General features: G+C 57.0%; 1 protein-coding gene across 1 annotated transcript in view; it reads right to left on the bottom strand.

Moving 5' to 3' along the window:
• The window catches only part of PRKCZ (protein kinase C zeta), a 104491-nt gene that overhangs the window by 9712 nt on the left and 72224 nt on the right, over positions 1-22555 (bottom strand). The window contains exons 6-10 of the mRNA XM_007448940.1: positions 17723-17854; positions 17073-17154; positions 16054-16106; positions 12868-13056; positions 9976-10073 (exon numbers count right to left, since the gene is read on the bottom strand). Coding sequence (XP_007449002.1) covers positions 9976-10073; positions 12868-13056; positions 16054-16106; positions 17073-17154; positions 17723-17854 — 554 coding nt within the window. The remainder of the gene's footprint in view (positions 1-9975; positions 10074-12867; positions 13057-16053; positions 16107-17072; positions 17155-17722; positions 17855-22555) is intronic.

Here is a 22555-nt window from a genome sequence, read left to right as displayed (position 1 = left end):
ACATGTGTGCACGTCTGATCCTGGCAGCTACCCTGAGGGAAGTGCTATGCAGGTCCTCGACCCCTGGAGAGAGGCCTAAGACCAAACGGTTTAAAAAAAAAAAAGCCATTTACTAACCACTCTGTGACATCAAAGCACAGGACGCTATTTGCCACCAGGACCCGGAATCATGCAGCCCCAGGAGATGTGTTCACCCCAACGTGGGTGCTCCCCAGGAAATGGATGTGGCCACCCACACAGGGACAGAAAGCCACGCCATTCCAGAGAAAAGAAAGAAATACGCCAATTCTAGAGACAGACACCAGCAGGATGGCTCGGGGAGCAGAAGAGATTTAAGGGGACATTTAAGAACCCAGAGAAGCAGCAGCAATGGTAGTTTTCCTTCTGTATCCAGGGGAAAGCCCGTCAAGGGAGTTGCAGGAGAAGCCACATCTCTACGCGTGGACGCGGGGACACGTTCAGCTGGTCTGTGGTTGTCACCTGGGGCCCCGGGTCTCAGGTAACTTGCCAATCGAGGAATTTATTTAATTTGTGAAACTGATCAGCTACAAGAACAGAGTAGGATTTTTTTTTTTCTTAAAGCAACTGTGTATCTAAGGATTTTTTTCGTTCTACAAATAAATCTTAATACTATTTCCAACATTTCACTTTTTCTTTTTCCTTTTTAATTTTTACAGGAGTATATACTGGATTTACAATGTTGTGTTAGTTTCAGGTGTACTACTTTCAACATTTCTTTAGAGCAAAACCCCACCAGAGCCGTCAGGGCCCGATTCACTCTGATGACAACGCTCTGTGTGACTCAGACAAGCTGGCTGCTATGACAAAACGCCCCGATGTCCATGGCCAAGTGCAGCTGAAGGCCGCCTCTGGGCTTCACGCCCGGGGCTCTGCCATGGCGCAGGCAGAGTTGGCACATGTGTGATGCCAGGATGGGAAAGAAGCCACCCCTGGGGCCGAGACAGCAGCTTACGTTTCCTCGGTATTTAACAAAATGTGCAAAATATAGTACAACCTCGCAAAACAGGATTCATCAAGAGCTGAAGACAGAAAGGGGAGTAAACACCACAGTCAACTCACAGGCTGGGACCAGGGCAGGAGCAGAGGCCAGAGGCCGGCCCTACCTGCCTGACCCCCATCACCCGAGGAAAACCTGGGATGTGGGGCCTGTCCGATGGCTGAGGGTGCCGGGGGCAGGGGAAGAGGGGACCGTGGCCCCATCTGCATGGGAGATGCTCTCCTCAGCTCGGGGATGAGTCAGGCCAGGCCCCTACCTCCCCACAGCCCCCACGGGATAAAACACCAGCCCCAGGCTTCTCTGGTGGTGCAGTGGTTGAAAATCCGCCTGCCAATTGAGCGGACATGGGTTCAAGTCCTGGTCCGGTAAGATCCCACATGCCACATGCACCACAACTACTGAGCCCACGTGCCACAACTACTGAGCCTGTGTGCCACAACTACTGAAGCCCATGCACCTAGAGCCCGTGCTCCACAAAAAGAGAAGCCACTGCAATGAGAAGCCCGCACACCGCAATGAAGAGTAGCCCCCGCTCGCCGCAACTAGAGAAAGCCAGCGTGCAGCAACGAAGACCCAATGCAGCCAAAAATAAATAAACACATTTATATATATATAAAAAAACCCACCAGCCCCATACCTCGCTCAGAGGAGACACCGATGGCATGGGACAGTGTGCTGAGATCAAGAGGTAATGCCACATGGACACCAGCAGCTGGCTGCATCTGGCCCCCCACCCATGTCTGTCAATAAAGCTTTATCGGAACACTGTCTTTGTCTGTCTGAACCCCAGTGAGTAGCTGCCACAGAGACCATGTGGCCCTCAAAGGTGAAAATACTTACTATCTGGTCTTTTGAAAAAAAGTGTCGACCGCTGGTGTAAAAAATAACAAGAACAGCAGCTTTTACAGCCCTCACAAAATGTCAGGCACTGTTCCAAGCACATCTGTGTATAAAACTTAACCTGAGAACCGTGCGGTAGGTTCTAGGAGTTTCCCTATTTTACAGACGGGGACACTGAGGCAGTGGAGGTGAAATAACTTTCCCAGGATCACAGTTACTGTCTAATAAGATCTGACACCGGGTGATCTGGATGAATCCAGAACCCAAGCCTGGAGCCCCACCGCCAGTTACCGACCCCCCATCACAGGGGTGGCTGCCCCCCAGTGGAGCTCAGGGACAGAGAAAGGACAAGCACCTGGGCTCCCGACAATGAACGAGAGACAGGAAAGGGGGCTGAGGGCCAAAGGGAGCATCTCGGGAGAGAACACCCTCCTTCCCGAATGAAAACACAAATCAGAAACGCAAGGCAAGCCCCAGGACAGACACGGTCACAACCAAAACCCTGACTCAGAAGGATGCTCACAGCGATCACGGTGAGCACGCAAACCAGACAGAGCCCACGGCTCCGGGGCAGATGCCAACAGAACAGGGAAGCTGGCAACTCTAGGCCCAGAAAAACCTCCTCTCGGAGCAGGGGGGATGAACAGCTTGTCTCCATCTCCCCGTGGACGACGCATGCTGGACGGACACACCACCAAGTACCCGTCTGCGTTCGAGGGCAAGGGGACCTGGCTAAGCCTGGCTCAAGCGCCTGTGCTCTCACACGTGAAGGACGCACGGAACGTGGACTCCAGCCCTTCCCAGACTCGGGAGTCATGCCTCATGATGAAATTGAGCAAAGCAGGAGAGACCAAAACAGCAAAGCAGCTACAGAAGGGTCGGCATGAGGGTGGCGCAGCTAAAAAACATAAAAATTACCGCAAACGCAACTGCGTGGTGGAGAGAGGGAAGCTGCCCTCTGCCACACCCTGGGCCCCAGCAGATTCAGGGAATCCTGCCAAGAGATCATTTCAATGAGATTTAGAATGTTCCAGAGAGTAAAAAAATAAGGAAAATGCAAAAATCTAATAAAGATTGTATAAGGGGAAATATAGATGGGTCAGAAAACATCAATGAAAAACTCCTAAATATCAAAGATCAGAAAACTGAATTCAAAAGCACATTAACAAAACTGTACACTAAGACCAGGCATGCGTTTCCCCAGGAATTCAAGGAGAGTTCGACCCTGGGAAATAGGTTATAATGATACCATTCATCACTTTAGGAGGCCCCGAGGAGGAAAAATCATAACAGTCACCTCCATAAATGGTGAGAAGACCTTTGAAAAAATTCCATATTCTTTCTTGACAATAAAATAAAAAGAGGTGTAAACTTCCTTCAGACAAACTGTAACCCCAATAACCCGGTTATTGGCGTGTCTGTAACCTCCCCACTGCTGGGTCTGGGAGACTCTGAGCTGCGTTTCTGAGGCTCTGGGGGAGATGGGATGATGGGGTCCAGGAGTCCGTAGGGGGTGGGCCTGTTCCCAAAAGCCAGACAGGGGCAGCACCTCCTTAGCCTCCAGCCTTGTCAGACGGGGCCCCTGTGGACCCGGAACTCAGGGCGATGGCCGCAGGTGGAGACCCTGGTCCCTGCTGCTCCCTGCCTCCCCCAGTGCCCCTGGGCCCCTTGCTGTAGCAAACGCCAACACATTTGACTGGAATGCCAGCACGGTCTGGTTCTGCGTTCCTGACACCCCACTGGCCCACAGCAGCTGGTGCTGGGCCCTCAGTGCCAACACCAGACGCGTTCCCTTGGGGTCAGGAAGGGGACAGGTTTGTCCACCACCACCAGTCCCCAAATGCGGTAGGTACTGGCTGATGTCATTAGAGGAGCACGAATTGGGAAGAAGGGGGTAACAGCATCGTCTGCAGATGTTATCACTGCACAGCCGGAAATCCAAGAAAACCACCTGAAATTTACTGGAGAAAGAGAATCATGAGGTAAAGGGCCCGAAATCAATGTGCAGAAACCGCGTTACGTTGCTTGTTGCTCTAATGGAAGAAAAGGCCTCACTTACAGCAGAAACAGAAGAGAGAAACACTCAGGACAAAGATGAAGCCAGGAACTGAAAACTCTGCACGAAGAAAAACTAAGATCTCCCGAAAGAGCAGATGAAAAGGGAAACCACATAACCGAGCAGAAAGCACCTGCACCCTAAGGATGCCCCGTCTTCCTTTCCGGAGCTGGACAGGTTGATTCCAAAGTCCACATGGAGAAATAAACAGCAAAAAGGAAAAACAAGCAGTAAAACGTGTCAATGATAAGACCAGGGAGTGTGCACAAAAGTTACTTCCTCCTTTCACTTTCCTGCGTTTTGAAATTGCGTCAAGTTTTTTTTAAAAAAGGAGCTACCCTTTTACGTGGTTTCTGATGTCGTTTAACAGTTGGCAAAAGCGCAATTTCAGGTCTGGTCCTGACAGTTACTTCGACAAAAGGAGCCCCCACGCCCGGCCCTAGCGAGGCCCTGTCCAGGGGAGGCATGCAGCTGGACAGCACGTCATCTCAGTCAGGCAGTGGCTGCGTGGGGCACTGGAGTCACCGCATCCTAACGGGATGGTCCGAGGACGCCAGCTCACGGAGAGCACGTCCCACGCCCGTGCACGTCCGTCCCCAAGCACACCCACTTGCCCTGGTCTGAAAGCAGCCAGTCGCCACCAGATTAGGAAGAAAGAAGGAATCACACTCAGTGAAGGCTGAGTGTGGGCACAGCGGCGGGAGGACTCAGGCCCCTGGGCTAGGCGGACGGAGGCCACACCCCAAGGGGCCCTCACTGTCCGGGGCTGTGGGGTGATCCACAACAGCTGCCACAGTGTTTCCAGAGAGATGGAAACGATGGAAAAATACAGCGACGTCCTGAAACCTCCTGAGTGTTCCGGTGAGTCTCGACTCACTTCCAACGGGGGGTCCCTTCTCCCCACGTGCGCCCTCGTGCCGGGCATTCTAGCCCGAGGGGTCCTGCTTGGTAGCCTGAGGGGTCAGGGCTGCATCCGGACCATTTTAGGGGATGCAGGGGATCCAGGCGGAGAACAGAGGCTGACGTGGCTCCACCCACGCCCACTGTCACTCAGCGCCGCACTTTTTATTCCGGGTTTAAATTATGACTGGAACAAATTTACTGCCTTTGCAAAGTGCAGTGACTCACGTTCCCAAGGAGGGAGCACCTGCCCCTCCAGGTCACGGATGATTCCTGCCACGTGCACGGCCCCGTGGGCGCATCCTCACACAGAGGTCACAGGTGTCCCGTGACCATCACCAGGGCCCCCGGGAACCGGATCTCCCTGACCCTCCAGCAGGAGCGGGCGGAGGCCAGACTGGGCCCTGGGTCTGCTCACCGCAGGCCCGCCAGCTTCTCACCACGGCGACAACACACGTGGCCCCGGCTCCCCCTCGGCTCCCGCTTCCCAGCCCCACGTCCACACCGCCCACTGGACACGTGCTCGCCCCGCACCCCCAGCTTTCCACGTCGGACCCCGCCTGCCGCCCCAGCAGCGCCAAGCGTTCGTCAGTCCTGCCACGCTCTCCCTGGCATTGGGTGAACTCACCGTCCTCGTCTCCCTCCAGGCCTCCCTCAGGCCTCCTCGCCCAGCAGGTCCTGCGTCTCCGGCTGAGGACCGTGGTGCTTTCGGAAGCCGTCCCACCATCAAGCCTTTCCTCATCCTTCCCCGGCACAGCTGCCTCCCCTGGGACACACCCGTGCGACCGTCCCTCGTGGGCTCTGCCCCCACACCACCCCACCTTGGCGGCGTTCCCAGGGTGCACGTGTGCGCTGTGGCCCCCCTGTCTGGGGCCCCGGGACCCCGTCCAGGCTGAGGTCTCTCCAGAGCTGCAGGTAAGTCCTCAGGTGCGATTTACAAAGCCTAACACACAAGGCGTTTCACGTCTCGAAGCCACCGGGAACCGGGAAGAACTGCGTTTAGCGTCTAAGCGGGCACACGGCAAACAAGGCACAGCCGCTTTGTTCTTCTTTAAAGGGTTAGAAGCATCCGCGTCCGTAGATGAACACAGGTAACCAATGGGCCAACGGTTAAAAGGTTTTATTTTGGAACAGCAAGTTGACTGTAAACATTTTACTGGTGGCTTGCTCATCTGTGATCTGAGATCACGCAGAAGCGAGAAAAAGGTCCCCAAACTACAATCTAACGTGGGGGGTTGGGGGAGGGAGAAATAGATTTTCAGCTACCATCTCTTGATCACCCATTTTCCCCACAATAGCTTAAACTGCAGCAGTTTCCCCTGTTTTGACCATTTCGTAGTTAATTTTGGCTGTTGTTTAGAAAAGATGGGCTGTGTGGATATGAACAATGGTTTTTTCTGTAACACACGTTTATTTTACACTAAAACCCCACTGTGGGACTTCCCTGGTGGCGCAGTGGTTAGGAATTCGCCTGCCAATGCAGGGGTCATGGGTTCAAGCCCAGGTCCAGGAAGATGCCACATGCCGCAGAGCAACTAAGCCCGTGTGCCACAACTACTGAGCCTGCGCTCTAGAGTCCACGAGCCACAACTACTGAGCCCACGCGCCACAGCTACAGAAGCCTGTGCGCCTAGAGCCCGTCCTCCACAACAAGAGAAGCCACTGCTCGCCACAACTAGAGAAAGCCCACGCACAGCAACGAAGACCCAACGCAGCCAAAAATAAATAAATACATACATAAATAAATACATTTATAAAAAAATTAAAAATAAAAATAAAATCCCACTGTACCATCTGCATACGTTTGTACATACGTGGTGCTCTGTACCCTGTGTATACACGTGGCGACATTAATGACTGTAATGCTTGGGACTCCACGTCCACAAGTGAACATGGAACACAGCAGAGCCGGATGGCACTACTGGATTTGCGGAGAAAAAAGAAATGCTTATTTTCTTCCCATCCGGAGACCCCCTTCTGATAACTGCTCGTGAGAAACCGTGTCTTATTTACCAGAGTTTTGCTGGTGGCGGCCCGCGGGCACAGCTCCGGAGTGGAGCGGGTGTCCGCTGTGTTCAGTGGTGCTGCAAGGGCTCCGCCGGCTCCCGGCACCACGGCAGGCCCTCGGGGCGGCGGCTCGGTGAGGAGCCCACGGGAAGAGTCGAGGTGGCCCGCACGCCCAGCCCAGCCCAGCCACGTCCCCGCCGCCACCCTGCCCACCCACCTCCCAGTTCCCGACTCCAGTAGCCTCGCTCCTCATTCACCAGCAGCAGCGGGCGCGGTGCTGACAGCCGCCCAACGTGGGGCGGGGCAGCTGCTGGCTCCTATGTCCTCACAGGCTCAGACACGAGGTTCTGTCTTTGTTCCAAGGCCCAGCACCCCCAAGAAGAAAGGCCCTTTCAGCCGAAGCTTACATTATTCACGGTTCCCCGGGAGCGGGGCCTTCCTGGCTGTAAACGTTTCACTGACAGACCCACAGCCACAGCCCCTGAGGTGGGCATCCCTGCCATTCCCTGTCCCAGGGCTGAGACGGGGCCCAGAGAGGGTGCCCTGTGCGAGGTCGCCCTGACAGTAAGGGGGGGCTGGCACGTGAAGCGCAGCTGTCGGCTCCAAGCCTCTGCTGGTACCACTGTCGGGAGAACCACAAAAGGCTTTGAAAGACTGAAATGAGGACGGGGTCTCCGGAGGAACCAGGCTCTGCTGGCACCACCCTCCCAGGGCGCGGCTTCCGGGGTCTCCCTCCGTCTCTGAGCCACTTTCCAACCGGGTGGGTTCTATACCAACAATGCCATCCACAGACTCGCAAAGGAAGTCTGCCTGGTGGGGCCCCTCCCGGCCTCCTGGCCGGCTCGGCACCAGACATCGGCCAGTCCCAGGGTCCCCGTCACCCGACGTGTGCAGGATCTTGAATTCTCCTGTGAGCAGGCTGTAACCTCTGACAAGTCCCTCATTAATCAGTGAGTCACATAAACGCTGACACACGCTCACTTTATATCTGTACCAAGGACATGACTGTACCTTAAAAAAATTATCCTTTAACACCACAACTGCCTACGAGGTGCCAGGTATGAACCAACTGCTGGGAGCAGAAAAACACCCCACCCGGCCCTGCTCTTGGGGAGTTCACACCGTGGGTGGTGGGGGACAGGCGTATATCATAAACCGGCGTCAAAGCAGGCACGTGGAAACAGCCCGGAAAGACACCCTATCCTGACTAACCAGGTCTCAGGTGCTTCTAGACGTCATTGACGGATTCCATAGAAGTGGGAGGCAAAGGAACTATAGACGCGGATGCTAATGATTCCTGGGACGCCTCCTGGCTGTGAATGTGAAGAGGCCGTAACACATCTTCTCACGTCAGTTTGGAAAGGCGCTACGGTGCGCACCTGCATCGTGGGGCTCACACAGAAACACCTACGGGATGTTTTTTTTTCCCAATTCTAACCTTAACGCAACTGGGAACACGTGAGCTGGCGGATTTCCGGGACCTGAGTGCAGAAAGCGCTGTGCTCCTATAACAGAGCTGGAAGTGAGGCTGAAATATCTGACCCTTGTAAATCCACAGCCTACAAGTTCATACAGTGAAGTTAACTGAAAAACACAGCAAGACTCGTTTCACAATACGTTTAGGAAGCATGGGGTTGGGGGGACACCCTCCCTCGGGCGTGCCCCATAATCCCAAGAGACTGGTCACAGCCAAAGAGAGGTGAGGAAAGCGCACCGGACACTACTGCTGGGCCCTCCCGGATCCCCGGGTGGGGGAAGAGGCCCGGCAGGCAGGGCGGCAAAGATGGACAGAGGGACCCAGGGGCAGCCTGGTTGCAGGGGCCTCGTCCACACGCCTAGGGGCCTGGACTGTCTCCCAGAAGCAATTGGGAAAGTGGTCGGGGGGCTCTGAAGCAGGTGATGGGTACTTCAGATCTATGTTCTCGAAACATGGGGGAACGGACAGCCTGGTGCCCCAGGGACCGGACGCCCCAAGGAGGCTGCAGCTGGGGCTCAGGGGGAAAGGGAGGGTCTGAGACCCACTCAGGAGGCAGAATCACTGAGATCTGGGAAGGTGGCAACGCCAGTTCCAGTGGGAACAGGGGACTGAAGATCGGGAGAGGTGGGGGTGGATGCGGGGGGTGTCGGGGGGTGAGTCACTGCTCTGATCACAACGAAGCCCCGAGCAGAGAGTGGGCAGAGCAGGACCGAGACCGTCATGCAGAGAGGCTTGCCTGCACGCTGGGCCCTAGCAGAGTCGGGCCCTCGCTCGATCGCTGGCTCCCTGCGTTGATATAAAACTTCCCCAAGTGATAAGCGTGCCTCACTGTGATCACACTGCACAAACAACACGGTTTACACTGAACACCTGCTGCTGGCTGGGAGTCTGGGACTTTGGCACATGTTAGGTAGAGGTGCCTACGTGACCCGCCCCCAGTAAACCCCGAGTTTCACAATTCCCTGTGGAGGAATTCAGGGTGCCCTGTGGGACTCCACAGGGAGGGACTCCGGGCAGCTCACGCCTGGTCTCCTCCCGACTTTGCCCCGTGCATCGTCTCCCTTTACATCCTTTCACAGCAGTAAGCCTTAGCCTTGAGTTTGACGATGTGCCGTGTCCTGCAAGTTCTCCTAAGTCACCGAACCTGGGGGTGGGTCCCGAGCACCCCAACCCAGAACACAGTAACTTTTCAAGTCAACAAACTGTGTGAGTTCAAGTCATCTGGCCGAAAAAATTCCAAACTGAGTATATGTTGACTATCCTAGACCAGTAGTTCCAAACCTTTTTAAAGTAGAATTCTAATATGTGCAAAGCTTCTAAGTGAGGCTGTTTAGTATTTATTAATTTATTCCACTAATCAGTGAGATCCATAAGCACAAAGACAGGCCTCCCGTTCACAGTGGCATCCCAAGACCTGAGCCCATGCTTGTATCAGTGGGATGCGTTCAATAAATAATTTGTAAACAGAATTAAAGAATTCAGCTTCATTTCTATGAAATTTACTTAATATGACACCAGCCAATGAGAACAACAAAGCCAGTTTGAGGAACCAAAAAGCCCCCATACTTGCAGACAGGAGGACCCTACAGACGACGGCAGAAACCTCGTGACAACACAGCCGCCACACGGTTCAGATCAGAAAGCAGCAGAATCCCAGAAGCACCCCCTTTCTCTTACCGACTTGTTGTCTGGAAGCAGGAGTGTAAGCCGACCAGGAAAGGGTTGCTGGATGCCTGCTCAAACACGTGCTTCTCTGTCTGTACCCAGTCAATATCCTGAAACAGAAGCCAGGGAGTGTGAACACTTCACAGGCATCCTGGAGAAGGGGAGGCAAGAGAGGAGTGTCAACTCCGCTTGAGGGAAGGCCATACAGAGAGGAAAAGAAAACGCCCGCTGAGAAATCCTCCCACCACCATCACCACCCCACCACTGTCACCCACTACCATCCGCCACCTTCACCTTCACCATCTCCACCACCATCAGCATCGTTACCTGGCATCTATCGCCATTCACATTTCTCACCGTTTCTACCACCATCACCAAAGCCACCATCACCAGCTGTGCACTGGCCTCTGGGCTACAAGCTCTCCCGCACTGCCCCATGTGCTGCCCGTGGCAGCCTTGGAAAGTCTGTATTATCATCTCCACTTAAGACAGGAGGAAACAGAGAATGGAGGTTTCTCCAACACCCCACACCCATCTCCCAAGCACCAGCTCCCACGGCAGGGCTATCTCCCATCCAATCCGCACTGGAACTTGGGGAAAACTCAGCTTGAGTGTCTCAGCTTTGGTTCCATTACAACCCCAGAAAGCAGAGTCGGACGAGATTCCCCGAATTCCCCGGGTTAGACCTCTTGTCTCAGGGGTTGGGAAGCGAGAGGGAATGGGATGTGTCCACGGTAGCCTGCCTTCCCCTGAAGGTTTCTGGAAAAACGAGCAGACTCTCAGTGAGCATCCCTTTGGTGGCCAAAGACCGTCTGGGTTCCTCGTCCTGGGGCTGGGTCCTGACCCCTCTGCCCCTGGCTCCCGGGGACGCCCTGGCCGGCATGGCTCCGTCTGACCAGCCCCACCTCCCCCAGCTCCACTCGCTCGTGCAATGGCCACCTGGTGTCCCCACTCAGCGTCTCGTGTGCAGAGCCGGCCTCAAACAGAGCCCTTGACTGTCCCTGCGTCTGTTCTCGCAGGCACAGGGCCACCCGGGTGCTCAGGAAGGAAACACCGTTGGGTGCGTGATGCCTCCTCCCCCACGCCCCCGGGTCCACCCGCCTCCCGCCTGCCGGACTCCCCACGCTAGTCTAACAAAACACCACAGACCTTGGGACCTAAATCCTCCAAACTGTATCCTCTCGCTGCTCTGAGGCAGAAGCCTTTGGGCTCGGGTGCGGGCAGGGCCCCGCGGAGGGTCCTTCCTGCACCTCCAGGGGACTCTGGCCCTTCTCCGCCTCTGTCTTCACAGTGACTTCTCTGTGTGTGTTTTCCTTCCTTCCTGTCTCAAATCTTTCCCTGCCCTTCTCTAAAAGGACACTCGTCACTGGATTTAGGGCCCCCCAGCTGATCCAGCATGACCACCGCAGGATCTGTGATTACATCTCCCCAAATAAGGTCCTGTTCCCAGGTTCCTGGGATTGGGACGGGGGCCACGGGACGGCAGCGCCTCTCACAAACGCACAGTTGGCCCGCGCGCCAGATCCTAGGGTCTCGCTCCCCTGAGACCACCTCCGAGTCCGAGCTCCAGTACCGGCCACGTGCGAAGATGCCGAGAGCGACCACAGCAGTAACTCTCTGGAGGCCTCTCCTCTCAGCGTTCTAGAAACCGGCCCTCACACACCATCAACCCTCCAGCCGGCCGCAGGCTGGGAAGGGGTTTGGAATCCTCTTGCGGGGCTGCAACCGGCAGTGAAGACGCCAGCCGGACCCCGCACTTCCCGGGCCCTCCGCTGCCTCAGCTGTGAGGCACGGATGTCCCAACTCACTTGTGAGCTCAGCACCCAGGGCTAAGGGGCCAGCTGGGCGGTGTGAGCACTGCACAAACGCACTTGCCGGGAGGACAGGTCGGGACTCGGTGCAGCCCCGCTCTGCCCTCTGAACTGCGAGCCTGGGCCGGGGAGCCCGCCCATGGCCCCTGCTCCACGGGCGCCAAGCGGCCTCATGGGTCAGCAGCGGCTGCACCGGAACAGAGTGTCTGCTCCGCGTGAAGCCAGTTCTCTGCTTCTTAGGGACGTCGCCCCCGTTCAGGGGTCAAAGAAACAGGTCAAAAGTACGTCAAGCCAAGAAGCCCATGAAAAGGAGCTCAATACGTTGTCACTGTGGGAATGCCAATCAAAGCCACTCATACCCACCAGGACAGCAATGGTCAAAAAACAGAAAATAGCAAAAGCGTCGGCAAGAACGCGCAGAAATTGGGAACCTCACGCGTTGCTGTTGGGAATGTAAAATGGCACAGCTGCCGTGGAAAACAGTTTAGCTGTTCCTCAAAAAGGTAAACATAGAACCTACCCTATGAACCAGCAGTTCGCCTCCTGGGTAAACACCCAGGACGAGTGGAAATAGGGACTCAAGCAAATAACCGCCCAGAACTGTTCACGGCAGTGCGACTCAAGCAGCGGACGCAGAGATAAGCCCAGTGCCCGTCAGCGGGTGAACAGAGAAGCCCGAGGGGGCTGATCTGTAAAACACAACGTGGCCGAGGCCTAAAGAGGAAGGAAGGAAGGACGCGCAGACACCCGCTACCACGTGGATGGACCTTGAGAACACGACGCTCCATGAGAGAAGCTGGACGCAGAAGGTCCCATAACGCACGGTTCCGCTTACACAGAGCGTCCAGAACAGGCAAATCCACAGAGACAGTGGGCGGCCGTAGGGGCCGGCGAGGGGGCCGGGGGGCACTGCTCACGGGGACGGGGCGGCCTTTTGGGGGGTGAACGGGTGTGAAGCGGGGTGTTGGCGAGGGTGACCCAACACCGTGAATGCGCTAAACGCCACTGAACTGTGCGCTTGAAAGCGGTCAAGCGGCAACCTCAGTTACGTGCACTGACTTCCATCCGAAGGGGCGAGTAGGCGGGGCCTCACCTCGTCGTCGTGGACCAGCTCCTTCTTTACCACCTTCATGGCGTAGACCTGACCGTTCTTCTTTAGCCGCACCAGCAGGACCTTGGCATAGCTCCCGCGCCCGATGACCCTGAGCAGGTCGAAGTCCTGCAGCCCGAGCCCCTGAGATATTTTGATCCCGTCCATACCATCGATGACCGGCTTGAGGTCCTGACGGAGGGAGGACAAAACGGGAGGAAGCGGGAAGGGGACTCGTGCACGATGGGGGAAGACGTGGCGTCCGCGTCCCGGAGCCCAGAGCCCCATCCTGCTCACAAGTCCTGACTCTCTGTCCCAAAGGCCGCCACCCCCGCGCCACCAAGGAGCAAACCCCAAGAGCTTCTGGTGGAAGGGGCTGGAAATCTGAGAGCCGTCATCAGCCACCCCTCTGCAAGCAAGGAGGGATGCTCGGGGCCACAGCCCCGCCTGGACAGGCTGAGGAGGTGGCCGCAGGCTCACACACCCAGGGGCCATCGGTGCAGCGGCCGGAAGGCCACCTGGCCCTCCCTGGGGGGTTGCAAAGCACAACTTGCTAATGTCTGGAAAGACCTGCCAAAGCAAGTACCACCAGAAACAACATACGATGAAAGAGAAAAAGGCAACGCGATGAAGGGCACAAGCTCCCCTCCTGAGAATTATCTCTGGCGAGGATTCTCAGGTGGAGGGAGGGTAACTAAGTGTTCCTGACTCACTCCAGACACAGAATGGCCAGGGAGAACGATCTAGACGTCCAGGCGGGGACACTGACCTTGGGAAAGCTGTGGCCTCTCAAGGTGTTGCTGTTCCCTGAGGTCCTGTGCACAGAGGCTGAGCTCCAGCTGGAAATGTCCTTTTGCTCAGAACCACAACTTCCTGAGCCTCATTTATCACCCAGAGTCCAGTTGTGATGCTGTGATTTCTAACACCAAGTTCCTCTCTGTTCTAGGGCCCCATTCCTGGCACACAGCTCCTAAAACCTGGGGGGGGATTTCCTAAGTGCTGAGAGCCAGCAAGGTGTGTTTTTTTATGTTAATGAGGCAACTACAGGGAAGCCTCTAGGTCACCTAAGGATGCAGCTGGTTGCCAGGGGAACCAACCCTGGGATTAGAGGGTCAGTCCCATCCCCTGACCTCCCAGGAGGGGAGAGGGGCTACAGGTTGACGCCAGCGCCAGTGGCCAATGATTTAATCATCACACCTGTGTAATGAAGCCTCCGTAAAACCCCCAAAAGGAGAGGTTTGGAGAGCTTCTGGGTTGGTGAATACGTGGCGATTTGGGAGTGGTGCTCGCCCAGAGACCATGGAAGCCCTCGCCCCTTCCCCACACCTTGCCCTGTGAGCCTCCTACAGCTGGCTGCTCCCGAGTTACAACCCTTTAAAATAACCCAGTGATCTGGTGAGTAAAATGTTTCTCTGAGTCCTGTTGGCTGTTCTCACAAATTAATTGAACCTGAGGAGGGAGTCGTGGGACCCTCCAATCTGTAGCTAGTCGCTCAGAAGCATAGGTGACAACCTGGACTTGCAACTGGCATCTAAAGTGGGAGGAGGGGGCTTCCCTGGTGGCACAGTGGTTGAGAGTCTGCCTGCCGATGCAGGGGACGCAGGTGCGTGCCCCGGTCCGGGAAGATCCCGCATGCCGCGGAGCGGCTGGGCCCGTGAGCCATGGCCGCTGAGCCTGCGCGGGGGCTTCCCTGGTGGCACAGTGGTTGAGAGTCTGCCTGCCGATGCAGGGGACGCAGGTGCGTGCCCCGGTCCGGGAAGATCCCGCATGCCGCGGAGCGGCTGGGCCCGTGAGCCATGGCCGCTGAGCCTGCGCGTCCGGAGCCTGTGCTCCGCATCGGGAGAGGCCCATGTACCACAAAAGGAAAAAAAAAATAAAATAAAATAAAGTGGGAGGAGGGGTCCATCTCGTGGGACTGAGCCCCCGACCTGGAGGATCTGTTCCCCGGTCGATGGTGTCAGAGCCGGGTTACACTGTAGGACACCCAGTGTCTGCTGAGAGTTGCAGAGCTGCTTGGTAGTGTGCAAAGCACACACAGAAAATAAAGGCAGGCTTTTATGCCAATAAAATTTGACAAAAACTGCAGCTCAAGAGTCAGCCCTGGACCCGCTGTGTTGTCTGGGTGGAGAGGACGTGGGAAGGCCTCACCCACAGCAGAAGACGGTGCCAGGATTGGGCCCCCAAGAACCTCTGGGGCAGCAGCCTCTGGGGCTTCGTAACAGACGTGAGTGCCCCTGGTGAGACCCAGCTGTGGAGGCGGCAGGGCCTGTTCCCGGAGCTGTCATCTCCCCGCTCCTCGCCAACCCCCTTCACTGCCGCCCGACAGGCCGACTCCCCCACCCCGGACACCCCATCCCCCCCAAACCAGAGGGCCCGTGAGAGCTGCCCGTGGGCGCCAACGTCCCTGCCACACAAGGCACTGAGTCCCAGAGACGGGGACTCCCGCCATGGGGGAGGGGGATGGCCGCAGAAAATGTAAGAACCTGGGTGCTGGAGTGGGTGTGACAGCCAGGTCAGAGTGAGCCCACCCCCCAGAGGCCAGCCTTCCCGCTTTCTCTCAAAGCACAAGAGCACGGGGTTTCCTTTGTGGAGGTCACATGTGCCCCTTGTGGTCCACCGTGATGGCCTGAGCCACCTGTACTGATGTGGAAACGGCCACGCCGACAGTCAGTGCCATGGAAAGCTTCCCGTGCGCTGGGCATGGTGCTAAGTGTTTATACAAATGCTCTCAGTTTACCCTCATGGAAAGGTGCAATCATTACCCACACTTGAAAGAAGAGGATCCTGAGGTCAGAGGGGTCCCCTGACCCGGGCTCAGACCAGGCCTGCAGCTTGGGCTCACACAGACTCAGCCAATGAGCCCTCACGCCCAGTTCTGCGTCGGTGAAAGAGTACGTACAATGAGCACCATATCCTCACCTCTGAGATTCAGCAACGGCTCACGTGCTGCCACGTTCACTTGCTCTCTGCCCATTCGGCTGTAGAGAGAGCACCTCTGTGCTAAACGTCTGGAAGACCTCACAGACCTCTGCCCTGGAAGCCTCAGTGTGCATGACCCCCGATGCCGCGAGGCCGTGCTCCCCCCAACCCTCCTCGTTCATATTCGAGTTTCCACGACTGCCCCAGAAATGAGCTAAAGCACCTGTCAACAGGACGCTGAAAGTACTGATGAGCCGTCTGCTTACTCACCTCAGGTTCATCTTCAATGTCATCATGTTTCCGGGTTGAAGGAATATAAGCAACTAGTGAAGAGAGGGAGACGAAAGCGGCATTACAGGCGTTGTCAGGGACGCGGCCTGAGACCCCCACGGCCCTTGCCCCGCTGTGGAGACACAGTGGCCCAGGCCAGGCCGCCAGGCCAGCCGGTGCTCAGGGTGAAGGCCTGGCAGCCACCCTGACTCCACTAGAGACTTGAGAAAATGCAGCTTCCTGGGCCCCACCCAGACCTGCTGACTCTGAACTGCTGGGGCTGGGAACCTGCCTCTGTGACAGGTTTCCCCAGTGATTCTTCTGAAGTGACTGATCATAAGATTCTGGTGTCTAGCCTTCCGGTCTTTGTTCTTATGGTACGCACACAGATGGCTGGCTGGGTGGATGGGTACTTGTTAAGGGTCTACTTTACACGAGGTGCTGTGCTAGGGGTTTTATGCTCCGTGGCCTCCTGTCATCCCAGGGGATGGGACTCATATTTATCGATCGAGGGCTAGGGCCCTTGCACACCCTATAACAGCGCACAGAACCGCATAAGCTCAGAGCTGGGCCATCAGTCCAACTGGTATTCAGAATCACTCTCCGAATACTTCTTAGCATTAAAAAAAGTCTCTCCCCAACCGAACAAAAAAAAAAAGAGAGAGAGAAAGAAAGAAAGAAAAAAAATCCACTAAAACTCAAGAACTGCACGGTAGCCTGCCGTGCGCACAGCAGGCCTTTCCACAGAGACGGGCGTCCACGGTGGCCGCTGCGCTACGTGCCTCTTAGAACATCCAAAGTCGGCACAGAGGGCAACCCCGCCCTGGGCTCCCCAGGCAGCAGCACACAGAGACGTGGGCGCCCAGGGAAGGCCACCCGCCCACTTCTGACCGGACGAGGGGGGCCCTGAGAGCCCTCCCCACTCCCGCAGCGAGCACGGGACATGCCCCCGGCTACTGGCCCCCGGTGAGAGGAGAGGGTCTAGAAGGGCGCCCGGGGGCGGGGCGAGCAGCCCCTACTTCCATCCGTCTCCTCGGAAGGAAGGTCCACGTCGCCACTCTTGTCGTCCACTGCAGGCTCCTGGGAAGGCATGACAGAATCCTGCAGAGAGACGGCAACACAGTGACCCGGCGGGCGCCACGGTGCAGCTTCTGGAGACTTTGTACGTCACCTGTTCTGTAACACACGTATCGCTCAACCGTTAGTCACACCATCGCACCGAGCACGGGGAACAGAGCGTTGAAGTCACCCGTGAGTCCACAGGCCGAGGTGACCGCTCAGCCCCTCGGGCCGCGACCTTCCCAGCAGGTGCTTTAGAAAGCGCGTGTATTTACACGGTGACGCCGACTCCTCTCTCCCGCCCCCAGCCCCCATCATGCGTCGGCTGCAGTCAGGCCCCAGCTCCAGGTTCCACGGCTGACGTCACGATGGAGGAGGCTCCCTACTGGTGGACCCTGCGGCCCCCAAGAGTGCCGGGGGCTCCCGGGGCTCAGGAAGAGGGCTCGACCCGGGCCGCTGGCCTGGGCCGTCACCTTGCAGCCCACGGGGGCCCCCTCCTCTCTCTCGCGGGTGGCAGGGACGATGTCAGGGCCCCACCTGGACAGGAGGAGGCCGAGGGTCCCTGGGGCAGTGTGGACACCCGCCCGGGCTGTACCCGGCCCCCACTCACCATATGCCCGTTGCAGCTCAGCGGGACAAGGACGTGGCAGCGCTTATGGACCAGCAGTTTGCAGTTGACACACCTGTAGCCCTGCCTGGCAAGGCCCCATATCCTTTCACTGCACTGGCCGCAGTACGCTCTCTGCACGGGACGAGAACAGCCGCCGTCAGCCGGACCCGGTGGCCCCGGGGGCCCGCCACGCCGCGCAGCTGGGGCAGGAGGTGGCCCTGTCGCCTCATCACACCCGGCACCAGGCCCTCGCCCAGGCTCAGCAGCTCCGTCCCAAGGTTGGGGGAACCGAGGGCCCCAAGGAGGGCGCTGGGGCTCTGCTCCTTGTGAGGGAAAAGGGGAGGCCCCGGCAGTGAGGAGACCCCTCCATGGGCAGCGCCGCCCCTGCTTGCAGGGCCTGGAGTGGGGGTCGTAGCTCCTACCAGGCTGCGCTCAGAACAGCCGAGGGGCCCCTTGTGGGTGGAGTGACCCAGGTGAGAAGCGGGTGGGAGAGCTGGCTGCCTGACCCTCGTCCAAACACCCACCTCCACGACGACCACCGAAGCGACCCTGCCTGGCGTCAGGACGTCTCAGGATTCTGAGCTGCTCTGGGGCTCCATGCAATTATCCTGGTATTTTTCTCAGCGTTTTAAAAGATTTTCAATGGTCAATCTTTATTCTTCTTGGTTCTAAACACTTGAAATTCATGATCATTTTTGGCTTGTTTGGAGAGGTTTTTGTAATTTTACACCCCCACCTCCACGACGACCACAGAAGCGACCCTGCCTGGCGTCAGGACGTGTCAGGATTCTGAGCTGCTCTGGGGCTCCATGCAATTATCCTGGTATTTTTCTCAGCGTTTTAAAAGATTTTCAATGGTCAATCTTTATTCTTCTTGGTTCTAAACACTTGAAATTCATGATCATTTTTGGCTTGTTTGGAGAGGTTTTTGTAATTTTGGAATGTCACAAAATGCGTGGAGGTGAGTGTGCCCAGAAGTCTGGTCACCCGCCCACCGCTCGGAGTCCAAAGTCATCTTCGCGGTTTCGTGGCGTCCGCACGTCGACAGGTTCCCCATTTAGTTTTTTTCCAGCCATAACTCGTTTTCATGTTTTACCCTCTTTGGTCAGTGCAGTGGTCTTTTTGCAATCCCTCTATCCCTGTAACTCTGACATTATTTAACCCCATATAAATTTTCCCTTTTTTGGCTTTTTTTTTTTTTTTTTTTTTTAACAAATTTCTTTCTTTTGACAGAGTCTCAAATTACTCCTGGAGAACAGAAAGGATACACAGTACCAGCCGCGCAATGGAGCTCATTTAGGAAACAGAGCGAACCCTCACGAGGTGTGGGCCTGAGGTGCAGGACGGGCTGCTGGCGGCCAGCAGGCACCGAGAAACTGATTTCCCACCAGGAAGGAGCCCCCTCCCCATACACAGAGCGCATACGTCTCAGTCACGGCCACGTGATCAGCACCTGGGACAGTGCCCAGCACACAGTGGGTGCCCAATAAAGGTTTGCTGAAGACAAGTCCACACGCGTGCGCCCGTGCGCGCCCCTGCTTTCAACTTCGGTAACAGGAAAGAGAAGGATGTACCCAAGTCCCCCACGTTGCCGGAACCGTCCCTCCCACAAGGTGGCCAACACGGGCTGTGGGACTCCTTCTGGGAAGGGCCTGAGATGCAGTGGACGGCAGCAAGGGCCAGATAAGGGGCTGGACAGAGGGCCACCCCCCCAGACCTCCGACTCGGGCCGATCCAGTTTAACGCCGGCCTTGGCACCTCTGCCCGAGGAGGGTGAGTGCTGGTGAGTAAACTCGGGGTTCAGGGAAGGGGCGTCATCTCTGAGGACCGCTCACCATTCATGGAACCATTACAAAAATTCACATCTTTTTATACAACGTGCTAAATGTGTTTAGCTTTCTCCAGAACACCATCTAACAATGCTTGGATCATATTTAGGGGCAAACCCACAGCCACCTGGTATTTTCACGAATTAACCAAGATCCCTTTTCCTACAGAGCCACCCTCGCCAGGGTCCAGGCCAGGACAACGGATGATCAAGGGCAGCGTGAGTTTGCCGGGTTCCAGCACCTGTCAGTCGCATCGAGGCCACGTGCAGACATCCCCGGAGGAGAGGCAGCCACAATGTTGCCAAAGGCTCTTTACTTCAAAATTAGATTTGAATTATCAACGTTGCAAGAAACGTGCCACTAAATAATAAAACTTAGGGAATTCCCCGGCGGTCCAGTGGTTGACTTGGCTCTTTCACTGCCATGGCCCGGGTTCAATCCCTGGCCGGGGAACTAAGATCCCGCAAGCTGTGGCCAAAAAAACCCAATAATAATAATAAATAAAACTTAAAACCCAAGCTTCATTTCTCAGAAAAATCACATGACTTAATAGATTAATGGGCGCAAACATTTTTAAGCCCCTTACGTGCTGCCAAAGTGGCTCCTTGCTCACTGGCGTCTGGGGCTGCTTTCACACGGCAACAGTAATGGCAGAGTCAGGGTCCGGCTGTCGTGACAGAGACTGCACGGCCCATAAAGCCTGAAATACCTACTCTCTGCCCCTTGGAGGCGATGCTTGCTCAGCTCTGTTCCAACTGCTCAGACCAACAGCCCTGGGGCTGAGGACCTCAGGGCCTCCCGTTGTGGGCTGGACGCTGCCCCTGCCCCGCCGTGAGTCCCCAGCGGAGCCTTCCTCTCTGCTCGATAAGCTCAGTTGTGTCCAGTGCAGAGAAAGCTCCAGGCAGGGAGCTCGGGCCAGTGAGGCCGACAGCCCTTGCTTCCATCCCTGGGTCACCAGCAAAGAGGGAGAGCAGTGACCTCCTTTGTGGGCTTGTCCCTGGGAACCTGGCTGATCCCGCAGAGCCAGGCGCGTAGCTCCTGAGACATGTGGGGTGACCTCGCAGCCCCATAATTAACACTGGTGGATGGTGCGGCCTCAGACGTGGAGCCCAAGGACCCTGGTGGGAACTGTGCCTGGTGACAAACGGCGACACGCCCGCCTCCCCATCTGTGAATGGCGGGGCTGGTTAAGAGCTGTCGGGGGTCTCGGGGTCGGCCCCCTCCTCCGCCTCCTGGTGTCTGTGAAGAGCCGCTTGGCGCTCAGCGAGAGCGGGTGGGGAAGGGGCTGGGGTGGGTAACCCCCCATCACCGAGCTCCCGCCCTCCTTGAGGAGAAGAAGCCTTTGCCCACAGGGTTTGGGGAGGGGGCGGCAGGAGGGGTGCCAGGCTCTGCACCCTGCCATCAGAGAAATGGGTTTTCCTCGGAGGACCTGCAGAGAGGGAGAGGCCAGGCCCCTCCGGCGGCCTTGCCGGGTGGGTGCGTTTCGTCCTGGGCCCGTGAGTCAATTTGCCATGAAGGGGAGCAGTTCTCTGATGTCCTGAAGGGTGGCCCATCCCGTCTGCCTGAGACCCTCTCTGGCAGAACCAAGCCAGTGTCCAGATGCACAGGAAGAGAAGCCACCGGCCACAAGCTGGCTGGTCGTCCGTTTTTTAAATAAACACGGGAGGGTGGGCAATGGGGGCCTCGCGTCATGGGGGCTAGACGTTCCCATTTCTCCAGGCTTCACCCGGTCCGTCTGGGTGGTTCACCGCAAAGTCTCACGTCCACACCCGTCGGCCAGGCCCATCACTTCCGCGCCCCAGGTCCTCTGCCCCGACTTGGTGACGCCCGACCTCCCCACGGCATCCGATGTCCCGAGGACCCTGTGCCCTCCCAACGTTGCCAAGGGTCCCAGGGCCCTTCTCGTTCCCGACAGACATGTTGCATCCCTTCTTTACACCCAGCACAGCACCCAGGGCTCCCCCGCTGACTGTTCCCCAATCATCCATTACAGTAAACGATAAACCACTGTGTCGTGTGCACCTCCCGCATAACAGGTGCGGGCACAACCTTCAGGGCAGAGTGCCGTGCCCGGTGGGAGGTGGCACACACAGGGCTGTGAGGGGCACGGAGAAGGCACGCCACGTGGGGGGGGGGGCAGAGCGCTCAGAGCGTGCGGGGATCCCCAGGTCAGCAGGCGCTCGGCTGCTGTACTGGACTCCTTGGTGTCCCCCCAGACTCAGGTCCACCCAGAACCTTAAGTGGAAAAAGTATCTTTGTAGGTGCAGTTAGTTAAGTTAAAATGAGGTCAGACTGGGTCCTAATCGTGACGGGCGTCCTTGGGGAGCAGAGACATAGAGCAGGCGGCAGAGGCTGGAGGGCTGAGCTCCCAGCCCAGGAGCTCCAAGGACCGCCAGCAGCCCCAGAAGCTACACAGAGGCAAGAAGGACCCTCCTAGAGCAGCAGGAGGGCGAGCGGCCCCGCCCCACCTTGGTTTGGACTCCAGACTATGAGAGAACGAACGGCAAAGCAGCCAGTTTGTGGCGCTTTGTGCTGGCAGCCCCGGGCACGTGGTCACCGGCCATGGGGGCTCCTGCAGGTGCCTCCCCATCCACCTGCCAACGGGACGGCTACACAGCCTCACGAACCCCATGGTTTCTACAGGACACAGGGCAGCACGAGGAGAAACAGCAGATGCTCAGCTAAAGTGCCTTCGGAGCGGGCCGGACAGCGGGGCCAGAGGGCCGGGGGCCTAGAGGGCTGTCTCGGGCTCTGGGCTTCGCAGGACACCCTTGGGACCAACAGGGGACACTGTGGGGTAACACATGCATCCTGGTTATGGGACACACAGGCCGAGTAACAGGGACACACAGGCCGAGTTCATCAGAAAAGACCGGAGCTGGCACCTTCCCGGGCTCAGGGAGCCTCGTAAAGGGCTCGTTGTCATCCAGGGACAGTGGCTGTGAAAGCGGCTCGGAGGCCTCGCCTGTGCGCAGAGCAGAGCCCGGCACCTCCTCTGGGCGGG

The sequence above is a fragment of the Lipotes vexillifer genome, unplaced genomic scaffold (genome assembly GCF_000442215.2).
Source record: "Lipotes vexillifer unplaced genomic scaffold, Lipotes_vexillifer_v1.1 scaffold835, whole genome shotgun sequence".
Lineage (NCBI taxonomy): Eukaryota > Metazoa > Chordata > Mammalia > Artiodactyla > Lipotidae > Lipotes > Lipotes vexillifer.
The sequence above is the reverse complement of the archived record's forward strand: the minus strand, read 5'-3'. Positions and strand labels throughout refer to the sequence as shown.